The 14442-nt window shown below is 53.0% G+C and overlaps 1 protein-coding gene across 1 annotated transcript in view; it reads right to left on the bottom strand.

Annotated features, from left to right (window-relative positions):
* CMIP (c-Maf inducing protein) overlaps positions 1–14442 on the bottom strand; it is a 267353-nt gene that overhangs the window by 13585 nt on the left and 239326 nt on the right. The window contains exons 11-16 of the mRNA XM_030822208.1: positions 7023–7088; positions 5690–5716; positions 5387–5435; positions 2188–2295; positions 2018–2092; positions 841–888 (exon numbers count right to left, since the gene is read on the bottom strand). Coding sequence (XP_030678068.1) covers positions 841–888; positions 2018–2092; positions 2188–2295; positions 5387–5435; positions 5690–5716; positions 7023–7088 — 373 coding nt within the window. The remainder of the gene's footprint in view (positions 1–840; positions 889–2017; positions 2093–2187; positions 2296–5386; positions 5436–5689; positions 5717–7022; positions 7089–14442) is intronic.

Raw genomic sequence — 14442 nt, 5'->3', positions numbered from 1 at the left:
CTCCACTTACATGAGGTACCTGGATAGGGAAACTCAGAGACAGAAAGGAAAAGTGGCTGCCAGGGAATGAGGGCGGGAGGAAGGGGGAGTCAGTGTGTAATGGATGCTGAGTTTCAGTTTCGGAAGATAAGAACGTTCTGGAGATGAACGGTGGTGATGGTTGCGTAACAACATGAATGACTTCAATGTCACTGAACAGTGTGCTTACAGATGCTAACTTTTACATGATGTGTATTGTACTGCCAAAACCAAAAAAGCCCCCTCCCCTGCTCCCCTCGGGAGTCTGCTGACTGTTGATCCTTTGAATTCCTGGCACCGCTGGAACCGGGCAGAAACTTCTAGGCAGCCTTCGCTGTGGGGGTTTCACATGTATGGGGTAGGGGACGTGACGAAGCCCAGCCACCTCTGCCAAGCCCGCTGTGAGCTCGGAAGGGTGTTCTGGGAGACTGCCTGCGCCCCAGGAATCCAAGAATTGGCAAATCCTGCTTCCTCTTGGGTTATGTTTTGGGCGGTCTTTTGTTCTGGTGTATGGGTGATGGGGGCCCAAGGGCAGGGGTCCCTAGTCACCAAGGCTGGGGGGAGGCCTTGACACCCCATTGGCTTTCCTCCAACTTCACACAATGGCAAATGCCCTTGGCGGTGGAGAAAGCAGCCTCATCGAGGGGCCGGCTTCCAAGCCATGCATCTCCATGGCAACAGCACACTTCCATCTAGAGGCTGCCTGCTTCCTTCCTTGTGTATATTTTTTCCGCTCTATCATAAACAGCTCCGGCATATAAATGCAATCTCTAGGGCTGGGAAGCCGCCAGCTCCCTGAGCTTTCTTGCACCGAATCCTCACATTGTAGGGTGGGGGTAGGGGTCGCTGCTGAGCGTTGCTATGGTGAAGCTGTGACATCAGAGGAGAACCTGAGAGGTGACCAAGAGCGCGAGAGAGGTGGTGCAGGCTGGCAGGGGCAGGCACGTTCCTAGATGCGCAGGGCCCTGAGAGGCCTGGGGTGGCAGGCGAGGAGTGGAGAGGGAGTGCGTGAGGCAAACGGCCTAAAAATAAGCCCTTTTCAAGAAGCTTCCAGGGGCAGCGCCTCAATTTGTCATCGCTGCACAAACATCTCTGCTAAGTTCAGTGCGGAGAGCCAAACCAGCCACCCAGCAGAGAGGAGAATCACCACCGGCGTCATTTCCGAGCAGCGACTGTGCCGGCCTGCCAGGCACCTTGCATCTACTGTCGCATGCAATCTCTACAGTAACCTCGAGAGGCCAATGTGATGCTCCCGGACGAGGGGCTGAAGCTGGCAGAGGGAAGTTACCAGCCCAAGGTCAATAAGCTAGCTCCCAGCAGAGCTGCAAGTGGAAGCCCAGTTTGAGTGTGGGAGCACCAGTGACCAGTAAATGGAGCGGGTTTTCTCAGCAAGTGGAGTTGGTGAGGCTGCTGGCCACTAGGGTGCGGCATCTGCCCTGGGGGAGGATGAGTCTGTGGTCCTTTATTCCTGGAAGAAGGCATGTGGGCCTGGCCAAGGAAGGGCTTGGAAACAGAAGGCCTGTGTGACCCCAGGCACGCCACCGAACCTCTCTGGGCCTCTGTTTCAACAGAGGTGTAATTCAGCAACAAGGATGCAGTACAGATTAAAAAGGATAGTGCATATGAAGTGCTGGATACAGTGCCGGGCACGAGGAAAGTCATCACGGATGCAGCTATTGGTTTGGTGACCTCAGACCCCTCATGATAGTGGGAACAATCACCCGGACCGTGACACCTCCTTGTAAGGATTAAAGAAGCTGGTGGACCTGCAGTGCCTTCCAGAATCCCTGGTCCCGTTGGGCACTCAATTCCTTGTAGGAACATAACCATGACAGTGAACTGTGTGACCTTAGGCAGTAACGCCCCAGGCTTTAGCTGCCTTGGGTATAAAATGGGGCAATGATATGTGTCCTCTTCTCACTACGCAGTGAGAGACTGAGCGCAACTGGGAATGCCAAGTGCTTGGCTTGGAGCCTCAGATAAGAAATGAGTCAGTGACGGTCATGTTCGTCACCACCACCACCACCACCACCACCTTCACGATCGGCATTGTGTTACCCTGGAAACTCCGGGGCTGGCCCCAGGGAATGGGGGATGGCTGTTTTACTAGTCAGGCATGGCAAGCCCAGGGCCCATCGGAAGTCGCCCCACTGGTGTCCCACTGCGTACCATGCTGGCGAACAGCTCCCCGTCATCGTCGCAGGCCACCCCTCCGGGACTGTAGAGCTGGAACCAGCCATCTTTGCCGGCCCGCACGCTCAGCAGGCACGAGTGTACCTGCCAGACAGGGGAAGACACAGGTGTGAGCTGCATGCAGCCCCGGTGACAAGGGCGACCACGATCTGCACACACGACCGGGAAAGGCTCGGGCAAGTCCCGCAGTCAAGAAACCAGCTCAACTTCGTTTCCTCCAGCAACCCCCAGCCTTCCACCAAAGGCCATGAAAGGTCTTTTGGGAAATACCGTGGCCCCCACACCCCAGGGGACTCTGGCTACTGGCTGTCAGCTGCACAGGAGAGAGGGCAGGCCCCGGCTTGATTGGCTGATCTGAAGGAAGCGGGCCTGTGGCAGCACCAGGCAGAGATGCCCAGAGCAACCGCCTGCAATCAGTCCCTTTTCCCGTTCTCCTGCCCCCTTTCCCCTTCTGCTATGCCTTCCTCTGGGTGGGGCCATCTCCTGGGTCTCCGTTCTCTGTCTGATTCTCTGTCCTCCTCTCTCTGTGTTTCTAACTCCTCTCCCGTGCTCTCTGCCCTCTTTCTCTAGAAACCTCTCCGTGCTATCTCTCTGGGGTTCTGCTGCCCCCAGCACCGACTCTCCCTCTTGGGTGTGTGCCTTCTTCCTTCCCTTTCTTGACTTGTGTGGGCACCATCCTTCCCTCCAGGTATCTGCTCTGCTAATCTCTCTCTCTCTCTCTCTCTCCCTCTCTCTCTCCCTCTTTGGGACTCTGCCACCTTCTCTTGTTAGGTCTCTGCCCCACTTCCTTCCCTGAGTCTTTGTCCCTCTCCACTGAAGGATCTCTGTCCGTGGCTGGGGGCAATTTCAGTGCCAAAAGCACAGCTCTCACATTCCTTCCCAGAGCTGTGTGTCTGTGTGGATGTGCCTGTCTGTGCATGTGAGCACACGTGTGTGCATATATGGGAGGAATTCTGCATCCACTCTGGCCCCTGCTGTGATTACACAGAGAGAGAGAGGGAAGGAGGGAGAGGATGGAGAGCGGGGAGAGAGAGGGAGAGAGACAGAGCATGAGAGCCAGGGCGCGCACAAAACACAAAGGACTTCGCCCCACCTCCTCCTGTCCTCCAAAGAAACCTGAGAGAAGTTCCTCCTCATTTCCTTTAGGAAAGGACAATTGGCTGCCAAGAATCCGTTACCCACAGATATTAAACTGATCACAACCCACACACGAGCACACAGAAAACAAAGGCAGTGGCTTTTATTTTTCCCTCTGAGCTGGACGAATATCAAGGGCTCACTTATCCGCTTCAAAGCAATAAGGACTTAGGAGTGTTAAGATGCTATTCAACAAATATGGCAAATAATTTTACAGGAAACAACTTTGGCTTCACTTAGGAAGGTGAAGGTAGGAGGGAAGGGAGAAAGAAGAGTGAGGAGGAAAAGGGAGACAGAATCAGCAGAGAAAAGAAAGAGGCAAACAGGAGAACAAGGGCCTGGGTGTGGGACCTTGGCCAGGGGAGCTGGCTCCTTCCAGACCGGCAGGTCACTCGGGGCCTCATGTACGTTTCCCTGGTTTGAAAATTACCCTCCCAGCAGCTGGCCCTGCCTCTCTACTCCGAGAAGCAGCTGATACCACTTTTGTTCTCCCAACGTCAAAGTCTGGGTTTGAATAAAGGCTCAGTTCCCGGGATAATTCTGAGACTCTGTCTTCACAGGTGGCAAGGAATGACTTAAGTTTAAGAAAAGTGGAGACACTCACTGTTCTCTGACATTTAAAAGCACCATATCCACCGTTTCTCCTTTTTCCCTCCATGCCTGAGGATCACTTGGGGAAATCGGTGTTTAGAACTGTGGTGTTTTGGAACTAGACTCTTCAAGATCCCTCCAGAACCCGGTTTTTCATTGTGGTCTGGAGACTAGCCCCTCAGAAGCACTTGGGATGCTTGTTCAAAACACATCAAAATGCATACGCTTGGCTCTACCCAGGCCCCGTGAGCTGGAACTGGGAAGGGATGCGGGGGCAGGGGGGTCTGCCTTTTGAACAAGCTCCTCAGGTAATATAGTTTGAGAACAATTACTCTAGAACTTATAGAATTACAGCCTGATAAACTGTGGGTTCTGAGTCAGAGAGACCCGCCATGGTTGGACACCGCAAGACCTTGGTGTCCATGTGTCCTCAGATTCCTTCTCAAACACCATTTTCCACCCTCCAGACTAAGGTCCAGTTTGATCCATTTAGCTAAGTCCAACCAGTTCAATACCAGGAAGCCTCCCGGGGATGGCTCCATGGAGAATAACTCCCTCTGTCCTCTGCTCATCCTTCCCCCTGTTCTGCTGGGAGCACGAGTCTAGGTCTGTCCTCAACTGGGAGTCAGGGCCCTACCACACCCAGAACTCATGCACACAGAGAAGCAGGCTGTGAGCATCTCAGGACACAGCACACAGCGCAGTGGGATGGTTATCAGCACCAGGCTCAAATCCTGCCTCAGTCGTGGACCAGCGCACAACGCTGGGAATACTATAGAAGACACTCACGGGGACGCTGTGAGGGATGAGAAAAGGAACGTGTCTGACCCGTGGCACAGCACCTCATAAAGGACAGCTGCTGGTGCTGTTACTATCAGATGATGCGGGCCCAGGGCTACGGGCTGGCTTCCTTGCCTGCCGAGGTCCCTGCCCATGTGCACCGGCTCAGGGGCAGAAGGTGGAAGGCTGCCCTCTCCCTGGAAGCCCAGCTTTGGTGAGGGACACAGCAGCCCTTCAGGGAAGCCCTTGGCCACAATGACCAGGAAATAAAAACCCAGCTCTGATCCCAGCTCAGATTCCTTGCTGTGCCCAGTGATTCACATAATAGCAGAACCAGACGGGATCGAAATGCTGCCTCAGAGCTGGTTGAGAGCTGCCATGCCAGCCCAGCCCGAAATCAAGGCCTCGGCTGCGGGCAGAAACCACCAGCCAGTGGAAAACCACCCCCGGTGAGCCGGCGTTTACAGTAAAACACTGACATCACAGGCTGGGCTCTGCACCAGGCGGGGCTGTGTTTATACACAGGCAATGGGTCTCTGAAAGCTGTTCTGAATGCCTGTTGGTGACAAGGAGGCCCCCACCTGAGCTTCAGAAGGCCTCTAAGGAGCCCTCGTGCATTCTGCCATCCCCAGACAGCCGGCCTGAGATGCAGAAAGAAAGGACTCACCTCTTGCCTGGGGTCTTCGGCGAACCTCTGAATCACGTACTTCAGTTCCCTGGAAGAGATGAGGCGGCCGGAGTTACTGCCGGGGTCTGGAACTGAGTGGGAGGTGTGGGAAGGGGAGGGATTGGTGTCAAGGAAGAACGGGCCAGGGGGCTGGGCAAGCCAGTGGATCACGGACATGTGTCTCAGGAGAACTGCCAAGAGGAGCCACCACTGCCTCCCAGAATGCACATGCCACAGAGGGAAGACCTCAGGACAGAGGCCGTGCGGGCCAGAATGGAATGAGGGCAGTGCCCAGACACTCACTTGGTGAACTTCTCGTGTGCGAGAGCTCTGTAACAAAAACAGGGGAAAACACGGCGGTTAGCAGAAGCGTCGGAAACAGCACAATGTTCCCAAGATTAACCTCTGGGGACGTCTAGACTTTATGTCTGATTCAAAGAATGAAGAGGAATATGAGTGAAATGCCAACATTTTGTCCCCACTCAAAGCTCCAAAACAAAGGCCTTCTTTGAGGAGGCGACAGATCAGAGCAACGTGAACACACTGGGCCCCCCATTCCCCAAAGTTCCCTGTGCCCACACCTGTGAACAAGAGGGGCTAAGCTGCTGCCAGAGCACGTGTGGGTGCATGTGGGCTCCAGAGACCCAGGTGTGTTCATTAATTGTTCCACGATTAAGGCGGGCGGTACTCATTACTGCACACATCAGAGGCCATCGGGGACCATTCTTCTAAGCCACTTGCCACAGCCAAGAGCGCCCAGGCCTATGGGGACAGGGGCTGAGGCCAATGACGTCACGACTCTGCCGAGACTGAACGCCTCCTAAGAGTTGGATTTCTCTGGTCTCAAGTCCTGGGGACCCTTGGGGACTCGCCAGGCCAACAAATGGGGCAATTACCACGTGTAATGTGCCCTTACAGACGCAGCATTTCATAAACACGCTCGGTAATGGGCTCCTTCGAGAGGCCCGGCCCGAGGCTGGCTCCTTCCAACCTCTCGAAAGAGACCTGAAGGCATTTGGGGCCTGGTTATTTTGACAAAGCCTTCTCTCTTCAGGCCATTATCCACCAGATAGCATTCTCTCTAGTTTCCAGTGATCAATTCCATACGGTGCTAGGGGCCGGCAAGAGATAGGCAGAGGGTCTGTTTCTGGCTGCAGAGCCTGAACTGAGCGTTGTACCGGGCGTCATCAGAGCGCTTCCAGCATCTCAGTACGGCACAGCGACCAATGCCACTCGCATTATCTTTTGATTCGTACTATCGCCCTCGGAAGAGGAGCGGCAGGTATTACGGTTCCCATCTGGTGCATAATAAAACATGCTAATTGCACGGCCTGCCAGGCGCCGTGGGGAGGGCTCTGTTTGCATTCTTAGCTCATGAATCATTGTGACAGTGCAGTCAAGCAGCTCCTACAATGTCCCTGTTCTCCTGAGTTCCCCATTTTTCTGAGGAGGGGAGATCTGCCACCCCAGGGGTCCCACAGCTGAGGACGTGGCTGAGCTGGGACCGACGTCTCCAGGGTCTTCCCACTGTGACTTGGCTTCCCCATAACGTGACTGGTCCCCCACTAAGGCCTTGGTGGACAGCTGAGGTTTGTCTCACAGGTGGGAGGGCTCCAGGGATGCGCACAGGACTTACTCTTTGGGGAATGGAATGGGTTGAAGCAAACTGGCCAGAGACGGTCTCCAGTCATCATAGTCCGACCTAGAATGAGAGAGGGTGACAGTCAGCTTTGGTTGGGACAAGGAAAGGTTTATGGCACTGTTTTCAGTCCCAGATGGGGCAAAAGATGGGATGAGAGCCTGGCAGGGAGTCAGTGGCATGGACTCCTCCACCCACTCCCACCTCCAGGATGAGCAAGTCAGTGTTCTCAGCACGGCCTTGAGGACTCACAGCTGGGCCTGTGCAGAGACTTCCTCATGGCACCCAAGGCGGTGAGCTGTTTATTCCCCAGACTTCACAATGCCCTCTGAACCACGGCTACGTGATCATTGTTCATGCCCTCTTTGGGACCATTAGGGGGTGTTTTAGGCTGAACTTTGCCCCCCATTCATATACTGAAGCTCTGCACCCCAGTACTTCAGAATGTGACTGTACAGGGAGATACAGCCTTTAAAGAGGTGATTAGGTTACAATGAGGCTGTAGACAGATGTCCTTAGAAGAAGAGGAAACACGGACACGCAGAGCAAAGACCAGCCAGGACTCAGCGAGAAGGCAGCCATCTGCAAGCCAGGAGAGAGGCCTCCAGAGAAATCAGCCCTGCCCACACCTTGATTTCAGGGTTGTGCCTTCCTGAACTGAGAGAAATACATTTGTTGCATAAGCTACGAGGTTGATGGTACTTTATAGCAGTCCTAGCGAACTAATGTAGGGGGCTTAGGCTGGGACCCTGGGGCCATTCTCACCTTTCAGTGATCAGAACTGAGTGGAAATTCTATAGATGGATTCATAAAAAACAAACATTCCATGCTGCTTGTTTGTAGTTTGGGTCAAACCTTCTGATTTGTTGGATCCCTTTTCTTTCTTTTTTTAAAATTTATTATTATTATTTGACACAGAGTCTTACTCTTGCCCAGGCTGGAGTGCAATGGCACGATCTCAGCTCACTGCAACCTCCACTTCCCGGGTTCAAGTGATTCTCGTGCCTCAGCCTTCCGAGCAGCTGAGCTTACAGACGTGCGCCACCATGCCCAGCTAATTTTTTGTATTTCTAGTAGGGATGGGGTTTTGCCATGTTGGCCATGCTGGTCTTGAACTCCTGGCCTCAAGTGATCTGCCCACCTCAGCCTCCCAAAGTGCTGGGATGGCCAGGTATGTGGCTCACGGATGTAATCCCAGCTGCTCAGGAGGCTGAGGCAGGATAATTGCTAGAACCTGGGAGGCGGAGGCTGCAGTGAGCTGAGATCACCCCACTGCACTGCAGCCTGGGCAACAGAGCGAGACTCAGTCTCAAAAAAATAAATAACTCACAGTGCTGGGATTACAGGTGTGAGCCACCATGCCAGGCCTTAGTGGATACTTTTCTTTTTGCTTTCAGACAACAGCTTTTCTTCTTTTCTAAGAGTTGATGATAAATACCTAGGAATCCAACTTACAAGGGGTGTGAAGGACCTCTTCAAGGAGAACTACAAACCACTGCTCAAAGAAATAAAAGAGGACACAAACAAATGGAAGAACATTCCATGTTCATGGATAGGAAGCAACAATATCGTGAAAATGGCCATATTGCCCAAGGTAATTTATAGATTCAATGCCATCCCCATCAAGCTACCAATGACTTTCTCCACAGAATTGGAAAAAACTACTTTAAAGTTCATATGGAACCAAAAAAGAGCCTGCATCACCAAGACAATCCTAAGCCAAAAAACAAAGCTGGAGGCATCACGCTACCTGACTTCAAACTGTACTACAAGGCTACAGTAACCAAAACAGCATGGTACTGGTACCAAAACAGAGATATACACCAATGGAACAGAACAGGGCCCTCAGAAATACTACCACACATCTACAACCATCTGATCTTTGACAAACCTGACAAAAACAAGAAATGGGGAAAGGATTCCCTATTTAATAAATGGTGCTGGGAAAACTGGATAGCCATATGTAGAAAGCTGAAACTGGATCCCTTCCTTACACCTTATACAAAAATTAATTCAAGATGGATTCAAGACTTACATGTTAGACCTAAAACCATAAAATCCCTAGAAGAAAACCTAGGCAATACCATTCAGGACATAAACATGGGCAAGGACTTCATGACTAAAACACCAAAAGCAACGGCAACAAAAGCCAAAATTGACAAATGGGATCTAATTAAACTAAAGAGCTTCTGCACAGCAAAAGAAACCACCATCAGAGTGAACAAGCAACCTACAGAATGGGAGAAAATTTTTACAATCTACTCATCTGACAAAGGGCTAATATCCAAAATGTACAAAGAACTTAAACAAATTTACAAGAAAAAATCAAACGACCCCATCAAAAAGTGGGCGAAGAACATGAACAGACACTTCTCAAAAGAAGACATTTATGTAGCCAACAGACACATGAAAAGATGCTCATCATCACTGGCCATCAGAGACACGCAAATCAAAACCACAATGAGATACCATCTCACACCAGTTAGAATGGCGATCATTAAAAAGTCAGGAAACAACAGGTGCTGGAGAGGATGTGGAGAAATAGGAACACTTTTACACTGCTGGTGGGACTGTAAACTAGTTCAACCATAGTGGAAGACAGTGTGGAGATTCCTTGAGGATCTAGAACTAGAAATACCATTTGACCCAGCCATCCCATTAGTGGGTATATACCCCAAGGATTATAAATCATGCTGCTATAAAGACACATGCACATATATATTGACTGCAGCACTATTCACAATAGCAAAGACTTGGAACCAACCCAAATGTCCATCAATGACAGACTGGATTAAGAAAATGTGGCACATATACACCATGGAATACTATGCAGCCATAAAAAAGGATGAGTTCATGTCCTTTGTAGGGACATGGATGAAGCCAGAAACCATCATTCTGAGCAAACTATTGCAAGGACAGAAAACCAGACACCGCATGTTCTCACTCATACGTGGGAACTGAACAATGAGAACACTTGGCCACAGGGTGGGCAACGTCACACACCGGGGCCGGTTGTGGGGTTGGGAGAGGGGGGAGGGATAGCATTAGGAGATATATCTAATGTAAATGATGAGTTAATGGGTGCAGCACATCAACATGGCACATGTATACATATGTAACAAACCTGCACGTTGTGCACATGTACCCTAGAACTTAAAGTATACATATATATATATAAAAGAGTTGATGCTAATGACGGTAATATCAATGACAATAACAACAGCAGCTCTGATGTCACGGAGACTTTCTACACACACGGCATTATGCTAAGGGCTATACCTTAGTTCATTTACTCTTTACAAGAGCACAATAAAGTCAGTGTGACTAACCCCACTTAACAGATGAGGAACTGGAGGCTCAGAGGTTCAAGGTCACACAGCTGTGGCATATGAGGAGTCAAATCCAGGCTTCTGTGACAGCAGAGCCTTGGCTCTCAGCAGCCCTGAAAGGCCACAGCTGGGATCTTAGCAAAAGCCAACGCCTGCCTGGGTAAGTAAGGAGGGCTAAACTGCAGTTAGAGCAGGTGCAGGAAGCACCGTGCTGTTCACCTGACTTCACTTAATCCTTCATGAAAGAGCCTCCTTCCTGTGTGCAGGGCCAGCGGGAGAGGTCAGTTATCCACTTCGAGTCATCTACACAGCTAGGAGGGGGCAAAGCTGGACTCAGAACCAGGTATTTCAGGCTCTATCACACCATGGTGTGTGGTGAAGCCAGGCACCAGGGTGTCACCCCCGTCCGACCCTGGGAAGACCACTGTCCCACAACTGAACAGTATTAGCACTGCTGATAATGCAGATGCCATTCGCTCCGCGCTGCCCGCGCACTGGGGCTTGAACCTAGGGCACTGCCTGTGTTCGCTCATGGGATCTGCCCAGAGGACCCTGTGTGGTGAGTCCAAATTACAGACAAGGAGCAGTATGGCAATTCACTGACTGTGACCACAGGGCTGTGACACAGCCAGGCCACAGCAGGGAAGCAATAGCTTCAGGAGTTTCCTGAGGCCCAACAGGCTGCTTCCCGACCACCTACCAGCACAGCTTCATAAAGAAGGAGTTTTTTGGCCAACTCTTGCCCCCAAAAGCTAGGAGCGTCCAGAGAACTCGCCGTCGTCTCAGTCTGAGTACAGATGGGCTTGTATCACACAGCAGAGCACTCACACAGGGCCCCCAGAGACTGTAGTCATGACAACCCCCATTTTATGGACGAGGAACATGAGGCTCAGAGCTGTTTGTGATTTCCCACAAGTCACCAGCAAGTGGCTGAGATCTAACCTGAGGTGCTTCAAAGACCACGACCCGTCCTCTCAGCCCCAGCACCTGCACTGTGTTTATAACCAGTTCCCCCCCCTGGGTTCCGGATCTCTCTGGCTGTAGGGACTCTGCGGAAAAACAAACTCAGAGGTAGTCAGTTCTTGCCTCAGCCAGGCCTGGGCACCTCTGAGGGCCCAGAGCTTAAAACCCTGACACGTAAAGTGAGGGGTGGCCGCTGGAGCAGTCCCCATCTGAATCGCAGAGCTGTCCCTGGTGCTCCCCAGCTTCTGACCATCTTGCCTCAGACCACCCCAGGGAGGGGCCCGGGTCTCATCTCTGCATCCCCCATGCTGGGCCCCGGGCCGGGTGGATGGCTGGTGCTTGAGAGGGAACTGTTGAACCTAAGACCCAGCACACAGTGGGACCGGGCCAATGACAGAGCCTGGGACCTGTGATTGGCTTCGGAGCAGAAGGGATGTTGAGTCTCCATCTGGGGGACTAGCATGTGCCACCAGGTGCCAAGATCGAGTGGGATGCCGACTTAGATCCTGGCTTGGACTGTGCAGGAGGTGGGATCTGAACCCTTGTCCAGTGGCGCATGTTGGGGAGGCGCTGCAGAGAGATGCCCCACTGACACCTGGGCACCACCCATGGGAGAGGCCAGGGGGTGCTCAGACCCGGGCTGGGCAGAGGGGTGGTCCCGGGACCCCTACCCACATACAACTCACCACAGATACACTGTGTATCGGTTTGTGTGCTATGTGTCTAACTGTGCCTTATATACAAACAGGAGGAGATGCTTTTTTCACCAAGTACAAATGTTCACTCCCATCGACGATGCGCGGTTTAGATAACCCGAGTGAGGGCTTTTCCTGCCCCACCTTCCTCCAAATAAGCCCACGATAGAGTGGCAGCCTTCAGAACCCCAATCATACCCTGGAAGCTTCTGACGAAAGGCTCTGATGCCAGACGCGGAGAAAAGAATGACCAGGAAAGCCTGTTGCCTGAGATAAGTCCTGACAGTGATGCCAGCGGCCACTCACTCACTGCCTACCCGACTTGCTCACTTAATTCCCACAGCGGTACATGAGGGCAGAGGGTGCCGGTGAGGAAGCTGAACTCCATGCCTGGGTGGCAGGATGAGGACTGAGAGCAGGTCCTCTGGACTGCAGTGCTTGAGGGCGGAAGGCCCAGGTGTGGCCTGGGCGTCTCAGAGTTGCAGGAGCCTGAGGCCTGTCGTGTGCATGTCAGGATACGGAGACCCCTTTATGCCCCCGTGTTCACACGCTCCCTTCTGAGGGGTCATCTGCTTTTGCAGCTAGCTTGTCTTCCCTCCAGAAGAGTCACCTTCCTCCTTTCTTCCCACCTGTCCCTGACTCATGGTTTCCAGAAAATGGAAATGCAGTTGACAGCAACGTCGTCTGCAGTGCCTGACGCGTGCCATGTGCTCTCCAAGGGCTCCCCATGCGTCAACCCATGTAACTCTCCCAGCAACTCAGCTGGGCGGGTGCTCCTGGCACCCCCATTTTATAGGCAGGAAAATGGAAACACAGTGAGGGACTGCCCTGGCCCCAGGCCACATAGCTGGTGAGAGCTGGGATCTGAACCTGGGAGCCTGGTCCCAGCATCTGTGCTCCACCCTCTCAGTAACAACGTCTCACAAGGAGGGTGGACCGGCTCACACCTGAGGAGGAAGATGATTTCCCTATATCACAAGGGCACTGGTGGGCACATGGTGACTCATGCCTGTAATCCCAGCACTTTGGGAGGTTGAGGCAGGAGGATCGCTTGAGGCCAGGAGTTCAAGACTAGCTTGGGCAACATAAACAGATCCCATCTCTAAAAAGAAAAAAAAAAAGTAAGCCAGGCAGGTGGTGTGCACCTGTAGTCCCAGCTACCTGGAAGTCTGAGGTGGGAGGATTCCTTGAGCCCGGGAGTTCGAGACTGCAGTGACCTGTAACTGCGGCACTGTACTCCAGCCTTGGTGACAGAGTATCTCAAAAAACGAAAGGGAGGGGAGCACTTAGGTTTTTTTTACCTTAAAAATAAAGCATATTCTATGTAGAAATGTCACGAAATACAGAACTCTAAGGAGATTTGAAGCCACCCACAATCAGAGGAGTCAGGGTCCCCACAGCAGGCTACGAGCCCCAGCAGCAGACCCATGGTCACTCGTCACTCCTGAGCCTGTTCCGTGAACTGCGAGCGTGGCTTGCACTCCCAGGTGCTCAGCCCAGTGGGAGGCTTCGGCCTGTCTGAGGCGGGGTCTGGACAGAAGCCTCCTCCTCTGGGTCTCCCAGCCTGGGGCTCCGCTTCCTGGCAGCTCCCACAAGACTGAGAGGGGTGCAGGGGAAGGAGGGAGAGGGCAAGTGGACTTCCGTGCCTCGGCCGAGACCAGCTTGGAAGTCTGTGACCCCAGTCTGACCAGGTTGGTGGATGAATGGCGGGCACTGGACAGAGGTTGTGGGGGAGGTGAGGCTGGGTGTCCCCAGACTGGCAGGCCCATGAGGAAGGGAATGAGGAACCCTCCTGTGCATGGGCCTCTCTGTGATGGGCCTCAGCACAGGCCCCAATGGCCAGGAGAGTCCCCACCTTGGGACTGCCCTGGCTCTGGATGGGCCTGTTATCCTAGGATGGGATGCCTCTGGCCATTGGGGCAGTCTCCCATTTGGCCAAGCCTGGCCTGGGATGGGAGGGCAGGCAGCAGGCAGGGTGTGAGGGACCTGACTGCCCACCCAGGAAGGAGAAAAGAGGGCTGGGCCCTCCCCAGCTTGGAGGGAGGGGATGGGCAGGCAGGCAGGTGCCTGCTACATCCTGCTGACCCCAACATGCCTCAGGCATCAGGCACCTGCACATTTAACCCTCCCATGAATGGGGCCTTAGAACCCCCATCACACAGATGAGAAACGGAGGCCCAGAGAGGTTCCGACACTTGTCAAAGGTCACAGAGCTAATGGGGGACATGTTGGGCCTGAACACGGCTTTGTGAGTGCAAAGCCCGGGTCTCCCACCTCACGCAGTTCAGCTGGGATTTTAACCCAGTTCAGAAGATGCCACCTCAATGAGAGCCCTGTGCTGCCCTGTGGACAGGATGCTTCCTGCCAGCCTCGCTGCTTTCCGACTCACAGAATCTCCTGCAAGGCACGGGCAGAACGTGGCGGCCTCAC

This window comes from Nomascus leucogenys, chromosome 2 (genome assembly GCF_006542625.1).
Source record: "Nomascus leucogenys isolate Asia chromosome 2, Asia_NLE_v1, whole genome shotgun sequence".
In the NCBI taxonomy this organism is placed as follows: domain Eukaryota; kingdom Metazoa; phylum Chordata; class Mammalia; order Primates; family Hylobatidae; genus Nomascus; species Nomascus leucogenys.
This window is presented reverse-complemented; position numbering and strand designations above follow the sequence as displayed.